General features: G+C 37.9%; 1 protein-coding gene across 1 annotated transcript in view; it reads left to right on the top strand.

Annotated features, from left to right (window-relative positions):
* The window catches only part of KHDRBS3 (KH RNA binding domain containing, signal transduction associated 3), an 87,071-nt gene that overhangs the window by 22,487 nt on the left and 45,200 nt on the right, over nucleotides 1–19,384 (top strand). The window contains exons 2-4 of the mRNA XM_083855959.1: nucleotides 3,210–3,328; nucleotides 14,810–14,926; nucleotides 17,024–17,170. Coding sequence (XP_083712085.1) covers nucleotides 3,210–3,328; nucleotides 14,810–14,926; nucleotides 17,024–17,170 — 383 coding nt within the window. The remainder of the gene's footprint in view (nucleotides 1–3,209; nucleotides 3,329–14,809; nucleotides 14,927–17,023; nucleotides 17,171–19,384) is intronic.

Genomic DNA, 19,384 nt, shown 5'->3' with positions numbered 1-19,384 from the left:
AGTCTTAAATAGATTTGATTAACATTAGACCATAACAGGAAAAAGTTACTTCATCTTACTTTGTGCTGCTTTGGCAATGGGCTATGGCTGTTTGTTAGTAAAGTAATTTGTCTTTAAAACAAATGAGGAAAATTGGGATCCATTTTCCTGAGAGCTGATTTGCAGCCTATTAAAGGGTTTCAGTAGCTTCTTCAGGCAAAAAGAAAGTTGTTTAAACAGTGCAAGTAAAAGAAAAAAGTTTTTTTTGCTTAAAATGTTCAATAAAGCATTTAGATACTTGGGGTAGGAAAACTGATTTTTGGAGTAAATAACATGTTTCTTTTAATAATTACTTCAGTGACTTTGAAGTTCAGTTTCTACTGAAGCAAGAAGAGAGTGGTCTTTTTATGTTTTTTATTAGCTCAATTTAGTCACATATTATGGGCATATTTAGCATTTATTTGTAACCAAGTCCTTCAAATACTTAATTCAAATAACTTTTCTAAGCTAAAGTATTTAGGAAATACAATTAGCAGTGATCTGATCTCTTAAGGATTTTGTGCAGCTGGCTCGGCTGAAGAATGTTACTGAGGTAGAACTCTGTACTTAACTCCTCAAGTGCTTTAAGTGCATCTGAGGTGTCTGAAGCAAATCATTTCCAGGTGTAATATTTCTTGGCAATTTCTAGGAAGTTCCTTAAACCACTGAGTGATAAACTTGTGGTTCTCACTTTCAGGTGGGCAGGGTGATCGGAGTGTAGGCCATGCTGTGCATTTGGGGATACAGCATGTAGCTCAACAAGAGAAAACAATTTTTTTGCTTTACCAGTTCATAAAAACTTTGTGGGCTTTGATGTTAAAGATACTTTTATTTTGTAAATTTAGTTTCTTCAGGAAAAAGTCCTTTATTGTAACATTAATTGCAGTGACTGAGAACTCATATGGGTCTTGTATCAGGCTGGGATCAATTTAACTACCTGGGAATCTTTGTGCGCTGCTCTGTCACAAAAAAAAAAAAAAAAAAAAAAAAAAACACCAAAAAACCAACAACCAGAAAAAGGCATTAATTGAATTTAATATTGAATGGAGTTGAACTGTGCTTTTCTGACTTTGAACAAATTTTATTCCTAACATTTAGAATCAATACTAAATCGCATCGTATCAAATTTTGTTGCAACTGCATTTGCTTTGGCCATAACAAATGGATGTATTTGTATCAGCATTTCATGGTGTAAAATATTGCTGAAGAGCAGCAGAATTCTGATCAGTTTTAAGCTTTGAGTGTTCATACTAATAGTGTAATACCAGCAGCAGCCTTAAAAATTGGTGTTGTGTTTTTTACTCATAAAACATAAAATCCTCTAAGTACTTAATCTTGTTTTTCAATAGAAATCAAAGAGCTTTGTCACTACTGCCCTTGTTATATGGGGAAAGAGGGAGGTGTTAGATGTATATCTGTATTTGAATGCTGTGATAGTATTTTTTTTCCACCTGAATGTGATATTTGGAAAACTGACTTCTAAAAGATGCCAGTCACCTGATTTCTGAGTGGGGACATCACACTCTATAAAATTTTAGCCTTAATTTCACCTGGAAATGAGTTCCAAATTAAACGGATGTAACTTTACGTCTGTTTAATTGCCCATAATTCCCTAGACTGTAATGTGGCATTTCGAAATTTCAGTTTTCATCTGTGTTTTGACTATTGAGATGTTCTTTAGTTGTTGTTAGCTGGTGAAATAATGGTCCTGGAGGCTTTTTTTAACTGAACATGATGAAACAAAGGACATGCTGGAGCAAAGTTGCTTTCCTAGGGCTCCTCCAGAATTTTTACATTGCTGCAATCCATAGGAATCAAAAACTTCATAGAGACTTGACAAGTTTCAAAAGTACAGCTGTGGAATTCTTTTCCTTCAAAAAGCCTTTAGATAGTCTGAGGCTGGTTTGACTCTCTTAGTTTTCAGTCACTGAACAGTAACTTAGATACATTGTTATTTTCTGTTTTGTGTTGGTGAAACTTGCATGGAAGACAAGTTTCAATTATTAAAAAATACCTTGGCACTTTAATTTCTGTGGTGGTAAATGGAAATGGACTGGTATTCAATTAAAAATCTGCTAATAATGTATGGATTTTTTTTCTGTAGTTAGGAATTTGTTGGTTTATTCTGTTTTTTCATTGGACCTAATTTCAAACCAGATTGTCTTTGAAAGTGTACTAAAGCCTGGTTTCTCCTATATTTTTGATTGTAATAAAAACTTGAATGCAAAGAAACTAGTCTCTTCTTCACCTAAGATCACATTCCCATTAAAGAAACTGGGAGGTCTTGATGAATGTCCTTAATTTCTGGTGGTCAAATAGAGTAGAAGGGTGTTTATTGCTGTGACAAATTAACAAGATATATGGAGATGCTTGTGGAGGACAAGTGCTAAATTACCTTTGAAGAACTTCTGTGGTTCTTCTGGAATGGGTTGGATTTTGGTTCATGCTGACAAGTTTAATGCTACAGCCTCAAGCAAGATGAACCCAATCCAGCAAATACCTCAGAATAGCTTCACTTTGTCTCCCTGTATGTTCCTCATGAGTCTTCCCTAATAAAATGAAATCGGCAGTTTTTCATTAGCACACTAGAGAGTCAATATTTGGAGAAAAGTATAATCAAGAGTCAGTTTTGTGTGTATCTCTGGAATGAATAGTCATGCAAGCCAGGGTTTGAATTTCTAAATCCTATTCCTGATAATTGTTGGTATAACACTAATCTCAGATTTTTGGGTTTGATCTATGTGTCTCAATTACATTCCTGAAATTCCAAAAGATTAACTTGACATTTGTTCCTTGGTGCACTGTAGAAAGCCACCATAAAAACTGCAGACTTTATTTATAGAAGAGGAATAAAATTGATTATTAAACTGTTTTTTTTTTAAATTTAAGCATGCTCAAAGGTATCTAGGAGTAGTTTTCACTACTTGAGCCATATAAAAAATGTATCCTAAGTGTTGAGTACAGTGTTTGCAATGCTAATTCGTGGTGCTGATATAAACATGAATATAAAAAAAAGAAACATGCTTTACCCTATTGGCCTTGTATAACCAATTACATGTATTAATTACACAATGTGTCATTTATATGCCATACAAGCTACAGTATTAGCTTTGAAATTTATTTATACTTAATTTGAAGGTTATCAGCTTTTAGTTGCATTTAACTGAAAAAATAACTTTTTTCTTTAACAGAAATTGAAAAATTCCAAAAAGGGGAAGGAAAGGAAGAAGAGAAGTATATTGATGTAGTCATCAATAAGAATATGAAGTTGGGACAGAAAGTTCTAATTCCAGTAAAACAATTCCCTAAGGTAAGCCAGATATTTGTACTTAATAAATTTAAGTTCTTACAAAAGATATTTCACTAGTATCTTCACTATTTCTTAATGTAACATTAATGTTACTGTTCTGCAATCTGTTCTCTAGGAGCTCTAAGGTAGAAGTGATTCTTGTTGGAATGAATAAATATGCAAGAAATTGGTACTATTCACACAAAATAGTATGTTGAGAGCAAATAAGTTGAAACATATTTTTGGGATAGCAGGATCCTCCTCTTCAGAGTATCAAAAGGAACAACAAATTTTGGAATTGAATCTAATGCCAGGCTTTGAAACTTTCTTATTGTAGCTGTAAGTGCAGTTAAAAATGCACCATTAAGGAACTAATTGTGTAAATTTTCTTCTCCTCCTTTTATGCTTCAGCCATTGTTATTCTTGAATGAATTATAGCTTGACCGCTAAATTATGCGGTCTGTTCTGGAGGAGTAGAGACTGCTTCATTAATATCTTTGCCCACCATGAATTCTTAACACTTCTTTACTGCCAAGTATTATCCTGCACTAAAATATTGCTGCCTGGAAGCATTTATGCAACATTCAGTAGGCTGTGGGACTTTATTATTTTGGTGCTGCTTAAAATTTTAAGGTTAATGTTATGACAATCAGATTAGCATTTTTTTAAATTTGTTTGCAATGGATTTTTCTTCCTACTAGAAATTAAGACTTTCTGTTCATGGAGGAAAAAAAATCACCATTCCTTCCTCCTCCTATTTAGAAAAACTGTGTATAATTGATGTGTTTTTTTCTGCACAGTATCAGTGTTTTTTTCACAGGCCTGTGCAGGGTAACTTGCAGGGATTTCTTTGCTGCTGTTCAAAGTTTCATGAAATATTCCTTGAGTGAGTGCAAGGCCGCACATCATGCGGACACCTCTTTGGAACTCTGACTTAAGTCATCTTTATGACCAAATAGAGCTATATACAAGCATACAGACACATAAAGATTGGAAGGTGAAATATAGGAGCCCCTTGGTCTCTGGTCAGTGTTTGCAAACAGGATGTTTTTCCTCTAAATGTTGAGATGTAGATACTTGAGCTTAGGGACAAGAAAGGCAAACTGGCTATTAAAAAGGGAAGCACTGTCTTCTGAAAGATATTTCTGCTTCTTTATCTAATGTCAACTTTCTTTATAGTACTAAACACTGAAATTATTTAGGATAGCTGGTAGAAAAACCCTTGCCGTATTTTGAATGGCTGGAGATGCTCTGCTGTTTGATCAGTACCTCTGACCCATAGAGACACTGAACTGTAATAAAACCTGGTGTGTGCTATGGAAAGAAGCCTAAACTTAGGTCCAGGCAGATCCAGAGGTGTGCAATAAAACAGCTGCACAGAACAGGCATACCATATGAGTTCCTGCATCTCCACTAGGACTGCTCCACAGAAAACAAAATATTATCTCTATTCACATAAATTGCCTCTTCTGACAGAGTAAGTAAAATCCTAGATACTTAAGAATAGTTTTACCACAATATTTGGGGCATCAACTTCTTTTAGAATTTTTTTTTTATTACATATAGTTGGATATTTGTTAAAGGTTGCTCATTAAAGATTCTGTAGAGTTAAAATGAACTAAAATTTCTCACTGCATAGGAGTAGTCTGAGAGGTGAGTATCAGTTCAGAATTACAATAGGTACTCTTGATATCTCTGAAAAGCACCTGCCCTAAACCACAACCAGTTGCTGCAATTTGCTATCACTTGGTATTAGAACCAGACTTGTGGGCTTATTTTTGAGAGCAAATAAATTATGATACATTGTATGAAGTTACATTAGCTTCAAGGTGGCAAACTAAGAACCTTATCCTGGCATACTCCAGTCTGCAGTAAGTGACATGGGAGAGTAAAGTCTTTTTGCGTTAATAAATTTTGAAGTGCTAATCCTATTTCTGTTTCATGTGTTCAGAGAAGGGCTCAGAAGTTAGGGATTTGTGGGGTAGATACGGAGCTGTTCCAATCATCTTGATTCCCCTGAGATGTATGTGGAGTGCTTGTGTTGGATATTTCCCCATGTTGTCTGACTGGTGACCACTGAGGTGGCTTCACTAAGGACAAGATGTGCCTGACAAAACTGGTGAACTCCTTTGACAGGGTTATAAGGTTGGTGGATAAGGGAGGAAATCAAGTGGCATCATCTGTGTGGATTTGTGCAAAGCATTTGGCACTCTCATATGTCACTCCTTTCTCTAAACTGCAGAGACATGGACTTGGTGGGGAAGGAATTGGCTGGATGGTTGCACTCAGAGTTCTGGTCAGTGGTTCAGTGTGCAGTGCTGACCAATGATGGGTAGCATTCCTTGGGGGCTGACACTGGGACCTGCACTCTGACATCTTTGGTGACACAGATAGTGACACTGAGTGCACCCTCTGCAAGCTCAGTGACACTCAGGTCTGTGGTGCAGCTGACACACACTGCAGGGATGGGATGGCATCCAGAGGGACCTTGAGAGATTGGTGCTGTGGGGCTGTGCAGAGCTCGTGAAGTTCAGCAGAGCCAAGTGCAAGGTGATTCCTCTGGGTTGGGGCAATCCCGGGCAGAAACACAGTCTGGGCAGAGAATGGATCAAGAGCAGCCCTGAGGATGCCTTGGGGTGCTGGTGGAAGAGAAGCTCAACAGGGTCTCAAAAGGTGCTCTTGCAGCCCTGAAACCAAAGGTGTCCTGGGCTGCATCCAAATCCCTGTGGGCAGCAGGTGAGGGGGGGACTCTTCCCCTCTGCTCTGGTGTTACCCCTGCCCTTTAGAGGGGCAACACGTTGTGACGTGGGAGTGGAGCCTCACAGAGGACAGCAGGCAGCAGCTTGGTGAAACATGGAAAGCTCTTTATTATCTTACTCCAATAGGCTTATATACATTTTGTACAGAGGGCCAAGATTGGCCCAAGGAGGTTACAACCTCCTGACTCCATTGGTCAATATGACCATCAGTCAAGTTCTCTCTCAGAGAACAAGAATGCAAAACATAGAGATAAATTCTAAGAATACAATATTGTTTACATGAAGCAGCATGAGAAACTGCTGCAAAGACTCAAACACTTGAAAGCAAGAAATTCAGGGATGACACTCTGGTGGGAGCCCACCTGCAGTGCTGCATCCAGCTCTGGGGTTCCCACCATTTAGGATGTGGGCCTGTTGGAAGGAGTCTAGAGGGGGTCATGGAGATAACTGGGGCTGGAGCACCTTTGCTAGGAAGATGGGAGGAGGGAGTTGGATAATGCTCCAGGAAGACCTTACAGCATCTTCCAGTACCTAAAGGGGGCTTACAAGAAAGCTGGAAAGAGGCTTCTTACAAGGACATGGGGTGATTAGACAAGTGGGGATGGCTTTAAATTGAAAGAGGAGAGATTTAGATTAGATTGTAGGAAGAAATTCTTCACTGAAAGAGCAGTGATGCATCTGGTATAGTTGCCCAGAGAAGTTGTGGATGCTCCATCCCTGGAAATGTTCAAGGCCAGGCTGGATAGGACTTTGAGCCACTTGATCAATTGGAATGTGTCGCTACCCATGGCAAGGAGGTTGGAACTGGATGACCTTTAGGGCCTCTTCCATCTCTCTTCAATCACTTTTCTTCTGAGTCTTTTCTGTGAAACTTAACAAAAAAATATTGTCGTCCTCATAAAAACCTGAAATGGTGTTTCACATATACTCTGCGCTGTGCCTCTGCACTGCTGTTCTGTCTGTGTGTGCAGTTTCCTAGACCATTTTACCTCTGGTAGGTCTTCGTATTGCTGCAAATGTGTTCTTGGTAGAAAATACCAAGGGAGAATTCCTCAGAAAAGTGGTTAAAATATTTGTTTCTCATTTTAAAGTTTTCTTTCTACTGACTAGTGTTGGTGACAAGTGCTTCAGAAGAATGAAATTCCAGGCTTAAATATGGATGAAATCTGTGCAAAAAAAATCTTCTGCGTGTCAGTATTGAATTCAGAGTTCTCCTACCATTCTGGCATTTTTGCCTGCAGTCCACACTAATGCTGTTACCTATTTCACAAGATCCTGAACAAAGACATCTCTGTTTTCTCAGGAGATATAGTCTTTATGGGGTTAGTGATCCAGGATTCTGCTGTTTAAAGCTGACATTATAATAATTGATGATTTTAAAAAATCATTATAATAATTGATAAATCTCTCAAACAAGCATTGGGTTACCAGTATGGGTTTAATCAAACTAATTTGAGTAACCAGGAAGTAGTGAGAAAAAAACATGTTTGCTTCAACTTCATTAACAGAAAAGTCCCTAAATAAACAGTCCTGCTTTTAGACTAAATCAAAAACCCCAAGTTATTAAAATTGTTAAATCCTTAACAGGGTTAAATAGATGAAAATGAAACTAATCACAAATGTAAGTGGTTTTTGCCAACAGAAACTATACCTTTGTTTGTATTTGCCAGGGATGACTCTGAGAAAGATACCTCTGTTGTTTATGTATATTGATACTTCATTAATCCTATCCTAATTTTGTTTTAAAAGAGGGCTGTGAACCTAAATAACCTGTCAGTGCCCTGCCCCCAAGCAAGACAGCTTGCTAGACCTGAAATGTGCATTACATTCCCTCTTCCTTCTTTAAAACTTTCCTGTAATTCTGACTCCTTGAATAAATCATAATAGCCTCAACCCAGGTGAGGCAGTGCAGGCTCTGATCACATCAGCCTGGCATGGTAATGCTTGCTCACATTTCCTGTCCTGTCAGCTCCATTCTCATGAGCCCATGGCTGGGTCCTGTGCAATTGCCTCTGACAGCCCTGGAAGGTGACAGGTTAAGTGCTGCAGCAACTCTTCAACTAAAGTGCAGAGCAGCTGGGTTTCTGTTGGAGAAGAATCTGGTAGGCCTCAAGTTCAAAAGTATCTGTTGCACTTTTTTGAGCATCTTTGCTTACTGTAAAAAAAAAACAAAAAACACATTGAGTTTCTAGTGTTTTGCATAGTGCACAAATAGCTGAGTGTTCCTGGTGATGTGCCCAACTGGCCTCCTACTTAAGAGCTCTTAGTTCTTTCTGTGATACTCTATAGTTACATCCTTTAATTGGGAACTTTTGTCTTACTCAGTCCTTGGCAGTGTTAGTTAGTAATGGTTAATATCATGCTACAGATGGTTGCTCTCATTGGGTTTTTTCAGATCTGGACCTTGATAGGTGATAGAATAACCAAAACAATCTAATTTTGTCTGTGCTATGAAATAACTCAAGATGGTTAGTCCCAGGAGTTATGTTTAGTTTCTCCTTGAGGCTGGTTGTGCATTTGAATAAATTTCCTTTTGTTATTACGAAGGAATAAACAGACTCCTGTAAAAAAATTCCTGATTTAATGTCTTTATATGGTGACAGTCTTACTTGGTAAGACAAAGCCTGGTGGAAATTCCTTTATATATTGCAGTCCCAGTCATGTATTTTCAAAATGTGATTGTGCAGAGTCTTAGAGTTTTTTGGTTTGGTCCAGCATTGCAGATGCCTCCAAGAGCCCTGAAGTGCTGGGATATAGAAATTAATCTGAGGTATTTAGGTGAAGCTTAAATAAGCTTTAGTAATGCTGTCTGCAGTCCTGTTGTAACTGGGACATCTACTACAAGTAAGGATTAGAGAGGTTGGACTTTTATGCAATCTTACAGGAAAAGGGACAACTTTTTGAGGTAGAACTGATTTCTAAATCAAATTACCTGTAGTTAGGAGTCCGTGTGGATGCAGGCTGTCTAAACTGGAGGTGGAATGAGATCTTGTCAGCTTAGGACATTAAGGTTAGAGTGACTTCCTGTTTGGTCAGCTGAATACCTCAATTGACTCTGGGTTGTGTGTGAAAATGTGACCCTTAAACCTGTATTTCTGTTGTGTTTCATGCTTGAAAATCTCCAAACTTGCACAGACATAAAGGCATAAAAGTGAGCTGACCACTGAAGGAGAGTCCTCATGTGGTTGTGTTGGTGGAGGGACTCTGTGCATCTGTTCCAACTCTGAGAAGCCATCACCTGTAAAAGGTGTTTTAGAGCTTTGTTGTGTACTTGTGAGGCAGGAGGGTGTTATCCCCATCCCATACATTTAATGAATATGCATTGTGAAGTAGTTTAATCTCGGAACCCTCATTTGGCTTTGACAGTTTGCTGAACTTGGGTGTTCTGAATTAGGTGAAAAAAAATAGCTTCCCTGCTTCCCTGGATGGTAAATGGAGTTATGATGTTTTTCCATGAAATGGATCAAAACTGTGGGGAAAAATTATTTCCATTTTGACAGGCTACCATTTTAAAAGTTGCTCATAGATTTACACTTAACTACTGGGTAAATCTCAAAAGTTCAGAAGAAATGTTCTGTTGTTCCCCAAAGTGATCCTTTAAATACATTTTCTCAAAAATTACTGACTTGTGGAACTGGTATCCATTTAAGCCTTTTTAGCTCAACTTTTAAAGTGAAAATACCTGTTTTGAAAGGGTATTGTCATATACAATATATCTGCTGCTGTTTTATAAAGTCATGGAGAGATTAATATTTTAACCACATGACTAGTTAGAAAACAATTTTTCATAATAGCTCAGCTCTAAGGATTTCTTAAAGCACAAATGAGAAAATGTGTTTGCATAACCAGAAGTGATGTGGAGGAAAGGAACAAGCATCAATTGTAATAGCAGGGATAACTTTTGAGCAACTTTACAGTAAAATTGGCCAAGCTTTCTGCTGTGCATAAATGTTTAAAGACCTATTACTGTGTTCCATGAAAGAGAGTAGATTGTGGTGTAATGTAGCTGCTTAAGGCACTTACCTTTCTATAGAAACTTTCTCTTTCTGAGATGAATAGGAAAAACCTTGAAGTTTACCTTGTTTCAGGTCACTCTAAGGGAAAGTGCTCTGAATCTTATAGCAACTTTTTTTTCTAGTGACCCTGAGAAACCATTCTCTAGGGAAACCATTGCAGAAAACTAGTATGTCAAGGAAGCTTTCTATGGCTTTAATAACAATGGAGTGCTTAAACCTTTACGGGAAAGCATTTGGTCAAGCATTTATACTTTCACTAAGTATTTTAATCTGGATGAACCATTCTTAGCAGACTTGCCTTGGTTGGGGATAAACAAGGATTACTTTTTCTGTTATATCCTCTTTTCTATAATATATACATTTAAAATGATATAACACTTGCATTAATTGCTTTTTTTTGTTGTAATTCATACAGTATATCAAACGGTTCTGGAGAGAATATCATGTTTTTTGAATGTTCTTTGTAACTGTTTCTCCAGAAACGTTTTCAGGGGGTAGTTTCAAGCAGTGATGTGGTAAGAAAACAAATCTCTGATCTGTTGAAGTCATGTTTTGATTTGGTGATTCTGAAGAAGTAGATGCTACGCAGTGATGCCCATAATCTCCATTGTATGATAACTGAAAAAATGTTTCTTAAAATGAGAATTTATGAACATCTAAGATACAGGAAAAAACTTTGAAGCAAAAACCTTATAATCAATTTTTTTGTTGTTGTTTTTATTGTGAGATGTTTTCTATTTGAGATGTATTTTAAATTGGAGATTTTTGGTACAGACTTTAGGATAATCTGTAAAAGGGATATAGATACACTCTTTTCAGTACAGTTAACCAGTATTTGCCAGCTAATGGACACCATGGTCAAGAGAAAATCCTGTATCCCAGGAACTGGAGGAATGGCTGTTGCACTGCATGGTGTATCTTTACCCACAAAGTAAAACAGAGGTACAGGAGGATGTGCTTTCAGTGATCATAGATTTTAGAAGAAAGAACACTTGTCATATCTTGCATCCTTTTGCTCAAACTAATGTATTATTGGATTATATTTTGTTCAGAGGGTACCATTTATCAATAGCAGAGTATTATTTGGTTAGAAGTGTAGCTGAGGTGCTAATTTTTCCCATTTTATCTAATTGTTTCCTCCCATGTCTGTTAATCTGAATCTTGATAATGTTTTTGCAAAGATGCCTCTAATTTAGCTTGAGATACCATATTGCCAAATCCTTTGGAGCTGGTCTAGAAGCAAATTTGAGTTGGGGGCTTTGTCCTCTTTTATATGCCATTGTCCATAGTTTACTGGCACTTAACCAATACATTAGAAGCTGTCTTAGTGCAGAGACAATTCCTGATTTGACAAAGATGATCCAGTGTAGAGTGACCTTTATGGTTGACTCTTAAGAGAGTTTATCTGTCCTTTAAAACTGGAAGTTTCCCCAGATTGCACTGGAATACAGTGTGACTGCTTTAATACAGTGTTAAGCTGAAGGTGGTGAAGGTGAGGATTGTTTTTGGTATTTAGAGCAGTTGGGAGGTGATTGTGCTGTATTGAGGGAGGTGAGTAAAGAGGGGAGTCTGGTGTATCTGATTCTGGTCCAGCACTAGTGAGTGTGACTGGTCTGACTCAGGCAGAGCTGTTCAGGTATCTGTTTGTTACTGTCCAGTGTATCTAACTCAGAGATAGTTTTTATAAGCCTTAGTTCAATAATAAACCAGAAATTGTTTTTGTGCTCTTGGGGCAAATAAACTCTTAATGTGGAACATGGGAAGCACCCATGGAGCTTGTATGTGAGCAGTCTTGTGTAAGACCTAACCTGGATCTGCCAGGCTGACTTGCTTCTGTAACACCAACAGATAAACAAGGCTTGCTAATTTTGTGAGTAAAACTTGTTTTACTGTATGCTGGATTTGTATCTTTAGGTTTGAGTCTTTCTACTATTTGATTGAAAGCAGTGTATAAGTAATAATAGTAACTTAGTGAATGATGCTTTGAGTGTTTCTATATCTATGAAGTATTTCAAAATAAACCTTTGATTGGATGTTTCCAATTTGATGTAAAAGGAGGATAAAGCAGTAGCTTGAACAAATGCAGTACCTGTTCAAAGTAAATAATGTGTTTTCTACTGAGAGGATTCCTTCAATATCACAAATGGGTTTTATTTATGGAATAATCAACTGAAATGTTCCAAAGCACTTTAGTTTTGTTATGTGGGAGCAAAAATTCTTTGTGACTGGATTGTAAGCCATGTTTTACTAATTTTTGTGCTTTCAAGCTACACCTAGAGGTACTGTGCTTTCAAATCAGCAGAATTTCAGACTTGCAACACAAGTTTCTTATGCTTCAGACTTGTCAAATCAAATATTTAGAAGCATGGTGCACAGAAAAGAATAGTTCAGTGGCTCTCAGGGCACAGACAATACATTTTCATCTTCATTAAATGTGTTTAGAAAGGGGTCATCCTTGTATAGCTTCTGTAACATCTGACTTTGGCACTAGAGAGTTAATGGTTTTTTAAAGATGACAACTTTTGGAGGTATTAGAGTTTGGTACGTCAAATTTTAGATTTACACATTAAACTATTTGGCTTTAACTAAAATAATATAGCTGCAGTAAAGAGTGTTTATTTTTGTTCCCAATAGTTTAAAAAGGCTATTATAACTAGACATAAGTAATCTTAAGTGATGCTTGAAAAACTGAGGTGGTGTTCCACTACATGAAAGCTTTCTTTTGAGCTTAACTATGGGCTTCCTTTAATGAAACTCTTAATAAGGAGTAATCGACTTCTCGAAGTTCAAATTTGATACAAATTGTTTCAATTTGTTTGCGTTCTTTAGTTATACCTTCAGACACAATAAAATCAGAAGTCCAAGTTAAAAGGAATCACTGGAGAAGATTTGTCTCCAGATGTTCAACCTTCTGTTGAAATAATGATTGTAAATTAAATTGCACTGGACCCCATTAGTGGCCCTGAGTCCTTAATATTCTCAGCAAGGGGGAATTTCTACCTGTATCTGCTCAACCTTTCTGGTTAATATTTTTTTTACTGTATCTTAGGACCCATATGAAAAAAAAATGGACAACTCTAATAAAAAAGAAACATTAAAGAAATTCCCTGAGAATGTTTTGATGCAATTTGATAATTTCAGAAAAGACTGGTTTATGTCTTAGGCCTTAAATAGGTTCTGTGGACTGCAGTAATCCATAAGCCATTTTCTCAATAGTATTATCTCAGGTCTACATGGGGAATAGAGCTTGCAACTAGTAAGGGGACTAAACTTATTTTCATATTTAGTCGACCTTTAATGCTGGCTTTCTTTTTGTCTAAAGCTGAAAGAAATTAACTGGAGCTGTAACTTTTTGCATTGTAGGGTGAGTGCAGCTGGACCTTTGTTCCATCAGCACATCCAGTGTAGCAACAAGAGATTTGAGACTGCCATCGCCTCATTGTTAAGTCCTTTCAAATAACTTGAGCTGAACAGGGAGATCAGTGCAGCCCATCTTGGCTCTTCAGTGACATGGTAGTAGAAAGACAAGCAAAGAACTTAGAAACAATTTCATAAATCTGAGGCCACAAAGCTTAAGCCTGTTTGCTGTTCAGCATCACTTAATTTTATTTCTGCCTAAAACTATCTTTTTCAAGTGATTGTGTCACTTCAGTTGTTGAATACCTCAACCTTCTTGTCTATTGTAATCAATTTTCCATCATGATTTGTTGGTGGGAGTAGAGCGTAACACCTTCTTTAACCTTCCTTTTCTGATTGGGACACCTGGAGAAGCCCTTTCTGTTACTGTCCTTTGCCAGATTCAGTTTCAGCTTCATTTGGGCCTTCCTCAGCCCAGCTCTACGCAACCAGACTTTATACTCTGCCCAGGTCACCTGTCTTAGAAATGCACAGACAGTGGAAGGTTTCTCGCCTTTTTCTTTGACCAGCCTGTCCCTACTCAGCTGTGCTGGTCTCTTGCCTGAGTTCTTGCTGCTGGGAATCGCTGGCTCTTGCGTTTGATGGAAAACTTCCTTAAAGATCTGACAGCTCTGTTCCACTCCCTCATCCCTGGGGACAGTCTCTCAGGGGATCCCACTGACTAGCTCCCCAAAGAGCTGGAAGTCTGCTTTCCTGAAGTTCAGCAGCCCAACTTTACTCCTGATCTATATCCAATGCATGATTGCTGCCTTTAATCTTTGTCCCCAGTGAGCTCATCTGCATTGGTGACCAGGAGATCCAGTAACACCTCACCTCTGGTAGGTCTGTCTATTACCTGGGTCAGGAAGTTATCCCTTATGCATTCCAGGAGTCTCCAAGGTTGCCTGCAGCGCTCGCCTTACCACTCTTCCAGCAGATATCGGGATGGTTGGAGTCCCTCAGCAGGACAAAAGGACAAAAGCCTTGGGCATAATGGCTCCTGTTAGCTGGAGCAAGATGGTTTTGTCAACAGGCTCCTCTTGGCAGCCTGTAGCAGACACCAAGTTATCCTTGATACTTCAGATACTTCTGTTCAGAAGTATCTGAAGTATCAATTCAGATACTTCAGTGTTGCTGGAGCCACTGAAATTCTATTAATTGTACTATATGATTGTACTTAATGTTTTTTAATTTATAATTTAATCACTTGCACCTATGACCAAAAGTTGTTTCAACAAAATATCCATTTTAATTTGCTCGTTGTTCATTAATTTACAATTAAAAAAAACAATGAGGTAATGTGTTGTGTTTTTTGTTTTGTTTTCTTACAGTTCAACTTTGTGGGAAAACTTTTGGGTCCACGTGGTAATTCTCTGAAGCGTTTACAGGAAGAAACACTGACAAAAATGTCTATTTTGGGAAAAGGTTCTATGAGGGACAAGACAAAGGTAAGGTCTGATTCTGTCAGGGGAGTTTTTACTTACCTTAAATTTCTGATGAGGGGAACAAACCTTGCAATGAAATTGGAAAAAATAAAAAGGATAGGAGATGATAATACTGATTATTGGTTAATGTCCCTCTTTGGCCAGTCAAGCCAAGATTCCGCATGCAGTGGGCAAACCAAGCCAATAGATGTCAAGTAATGGAAGACAGAATTTTATGGGAGCTAAATTGCTGTCAAAGAGGGATCTTGGAATCAAGTTGCAGCTTTTGTGTTGATCTTCATAGAAAACAAAAACCCCTTAAAATGCTTAATATGTTCCCAAGGTTGTGAGATGTAGCTGGTGAGTGAGTGAGCTAATTTTAATTTGTGTGCTGTTATAAGAGGTTTAGTGTGTAGTGTTTTCATGGAATCACAGAATATCCCAAATTAGAATGTAACTGCATGGATCATCAAAGTCCAACTTCTGGCCTTGCAAGGAATAGGGAAAGTAATGGAGGCCATGCAAGTAATGCAAGCCATTGCAAAGCCATGTTATAGAACTAAAATAAAATACAATAATAAAAGTGAACTTAGCAGAAAAAGCACAGAGTGACTTGAAAAGTTTGGTTTGGGAATGATCTTACAAAAACCTGTGTTGAAATTCTGTATGTTTTGTTAAAGGTGCTGGTTGAAATGCTTTTTTACCAGGTCCTACACAGAAGATTGTGACTTTTCTATTGCTTATTACTCTTCTCAGCCAACTTTATTGATAAACACAGAAAGGAAGTTTCTTAGTACTCTGTTTCCTGCATAAACCAACTGCACAGTGATGGTTTTTTTTTCCTCTTTAGAAGAAAAGGTCAGGGAATGCATGGAGCAAGTATATAGTAAAAAAAACAGTATATGGGTAACTCAACTAGCTTCCAGTGCTAGTGGCTCATATGTTTTGAGTAATTGTGTGTAAGTATTTAACTGAGAAGCAGTTCCTATTAAGACAAAATACTTGAGCTGCGATGTTTATATTAGGTTACTTTCTATTTTTAAGAGCTCTTATTTGTATTGACAAAATAATGATTTTGTTGATAGTCTAATCCTGCTGAGTGACCTCTTAATATTCTTGGTGCTCTGACAGTGATCTAGGCTGATTTTTTTTTTAACATCTTCACAGTAAAGCACAAATCATGTTGATAAGAATGTTATTCATGAGAAGCAGAAATGGACTGTCACATATAAACCTCAACCTGTAAGTAGGGGTGTGCATGAGAGGAGATTTCAGCTATCATTGCAACTTACAATTTTGGTAATCTAAATGGTGAAGTGCTTACCTGGTGCTTGCCAAATAAAAGAAGCTGCAGGGGAATGATAGTTTTTCAGACAGCAGAACTGCTAATTATTTGATATAATGTTTTCTGGTAAAGCAATGAAATTATTTCTAGTGCTGGTTTTATCCCTTGGAGCTATCAAGTACACACAGGCAAGGGGCAATCTGAGACAAGCAAGTGCTGCCCTTTTGGTCTGTGAATATTTTGCATGTGAATGTCAGTATTTGAGAACTGAGCTCTGCTTCACTCCACTGAACTCAGCTTTGCAGTCATTGAAGTGGGTTGGGTGAAGGAAGATGAAAGAAATAAGCTTGCTTCTGAAAGAGCCAGTGAATTCTTTTTGCTAATGTTCTCTTCCCTCATCTTATATGCTGTTAGCTTTATGTCCAAATAGCACAGTTCTGTGGAGGATGCACTCATTGGATAAAGACTTCAGTGAGAACAGAAAACAAGTATCAAAGCAGTATAGTAATACTGTGGTTGAAATAATATTGGTAAAAAAAGCTTGCTCTTGTGGAATATTAGATCAGACCTGTTTCTGCAGACTTTACTTTCAAGAAATGTGTCCTCTTCATGAAACTAGTGCACCTGGGAAAACTCTTGGAAGCATTCTTCCTTGTGCTACAGTTTCTGTATGTGAGCAGGATCTGTTGGCTCTTACTTCATGTTACTTTTTCAGTTGTAGGCGTCTGAACAGGAGTGAACAGTGTTTGCAGATTCCTCTGGAGAAACTTCAACACTTGTGTAACAATGTTTCAAAGAAGAATGTGTAAAAGAATCTTTTTTTTTTTATCTCCTAGGAGGAAGAGTTGAGAAAAAGTGGAGAGGCAAAGTATTTTCACCTAAATGATGACCTACATGTTTTAATTGAAGTATTTGCTCCACCTGCAGAAGCATATGCCAGAATGGGACATGCACTGGAGGAAATTAAGAAGTTCCTCATCCCTGTTAGTATTTATTTTTTTTAAATGAGAATTCTGGTAGTATTGAGTGAGAAATGTTATCTCTAAAACTGAGTAAGCTGGTGAAGGTGTCCCTGCCCACTGCAGGGAGTTGGAACTAGATGATGTTTAAGGTCCCTTCCAGCCCAAGCTGTTCTATGATTCTGAACTATTCTATGACTTCTGAATATTGGTCAGGTCATGTTGCTTAATTTTCTTTGTGAAAGAAATAATCACTGTCAAATACTTTGCATTTTGATATAGGCATTTACTGGGTGAATCTGTAACTGTCCACATGAATCTTGTGACCTGACCTACAGTAAAAGAGAAACTTATTCTTGTTTAACTAGTCATATGCAGGGTATCACAGGCTACAAATAATTGTAAAAATCTGTAAAATGTGTGCCTTTTCTGTTTTCTTGGTGCACATGGAGCATCAGTTCTGTTTAAGAATTAATACATTTAGAGCTGTAGTATTTCTCTCACCTGTAATCCTGGTTTGGTGTTGAGAATCAATACAGGTTTATCTTGTACCTTTAATTTTATCACAATACTAGTGATACATGAGCTGTATTTTCTTTCTGATATATACTTCAGCTTCCATTGTATGGATGTATAAAATGTCTGGTTTCCAGTACAATTTTGTATGGAGCACTCTGTTTGGAATATGTCTGGGTAATGGGTTTCTGATGTCCTCAATAGCTTCATCTGCTCCTTATGTAAGAACTAACCTAACTTTGCAATATTACACTGCTTGAAAAAATCAAGCCTCTTAGGAAGCACACTCTCTCTGGAGCACTTGAAGTGATGTTTCTGTGTGTGAAGTTCCCAACTGATTTAGCTCTTGAGTGAATATTTCTTCAGTCTTTATTGGTGATCAGAGGAATAGTATAGACAGCAAAGCATCCTCAAGGTGCACTGACTTCTGTTTATTTTTACTGCTGAAAATGTTACCCAAGTGTTAGTGTTTATTTGTGTCAGATCTGGGAAGTGTGGGGACCTGGCTCAGGAAAGTTTCCTGAGGGGTGTATCTGAGTGACAGCAGCTTGTAAATGTCCAAGTGGAGCCAGTATGGCTGTACTGGGGACCAGTTGGGGATGTCTCCTGTACAACATTTGGTGTTGATAACTTAACAGTGCTCCTGTATGTATTTTGGGAATTATAGTTTGTACCAAACCTAGTTCACATCCGTGAAACCACTCAGAGCGGCTGGGCACCAGAACAGGCTCCCCAGGGAAATGGTTAAAGCACTAAGCCTTACAGTGTTCAAGAAATGGACAGTACTCTCAGGCACATGGTGGGATTCTAGGAGTGTCCTCCTGTACAGGGCCAGGATTTGGATTTAAATGATCCCTCTGGGTCCCTTCCAACTCAAGGCATTTTATGAAACTAAGTCTCCAGGTGACTGGAGCTGTGTGCTCCTTGAGTGTTTCTTCTGACCTGTTTTTATCTGAATGAAGTGAGTTCATGTGCTCCAATACCTACACCGTGTTATGAACCAAAGCTTGATAAATAAGCCACCAGGAGGTTCAGTAGGAACATGTCCTGATGTGAAATAACCCTAATGTAGATGCACTTTTAGAACAGTTAAAAACCAAAAATGTTCTGGGCATTATGTTCTCATCTTACAAAAAAAAAATCAAACATTGCATTGTACATGTGTCTGCAGGTTCCAAATTGCTTTTTTCTTGATGCATATGAAAAGAAGTGAATGAGCATTCTACTGTTCAGACATACTAACTGATCATACAGGAGATACTCAACAGACTATTTGTAGGAATGTTGGGCTGTCATAATGTCCAAGGTTACTCTATTTGCAAGATTCATGATTTAAAGGTGTGGAGAGAAAAGGGAGAATTAAGTCTTGGCTACTCTAGACAGCAAACAGCTGCCTTTTTTTAGGTGGAAATATGTTCAATTTGATTAATGGTTCTTGCACATGCTGGAAGGAAGGATGTGTGATCCCCATGCCCCCTCCATCAGAGGTCTTATTTTTCTTCATTGAGCTTGATTTCCCTAATGCTGCCATAAATGAAGTAAGCTTATCAAAACCTGGTCACTAGTGTGTTAAGCCAGTAGAATTACAGACTGGTAATGAGCAGTTGCATTGACTGGTTGATTATACACTTTTCCATCTTTATTTTTGATCATTGCATCATTATTATACAGAGCTGAACTGATGCTACATAATCTTTCCTGAACTGTGGGATCAAGCCAACA

Source organism: Zosterops lateralis, assembly GCF_965231275.1.
Source record: "Zosterops lateralis genome assembly, chromosome: 1".
Lineage (NCBI taxonomy): Eukaryota > Metazoa > Chordata > Aves > Passeriformes > Zosteropidae > Zosterops > Zosterops lateralis.
This window is presented reverse-complemented; position numbering and strand designations above follow the sequence as displayed.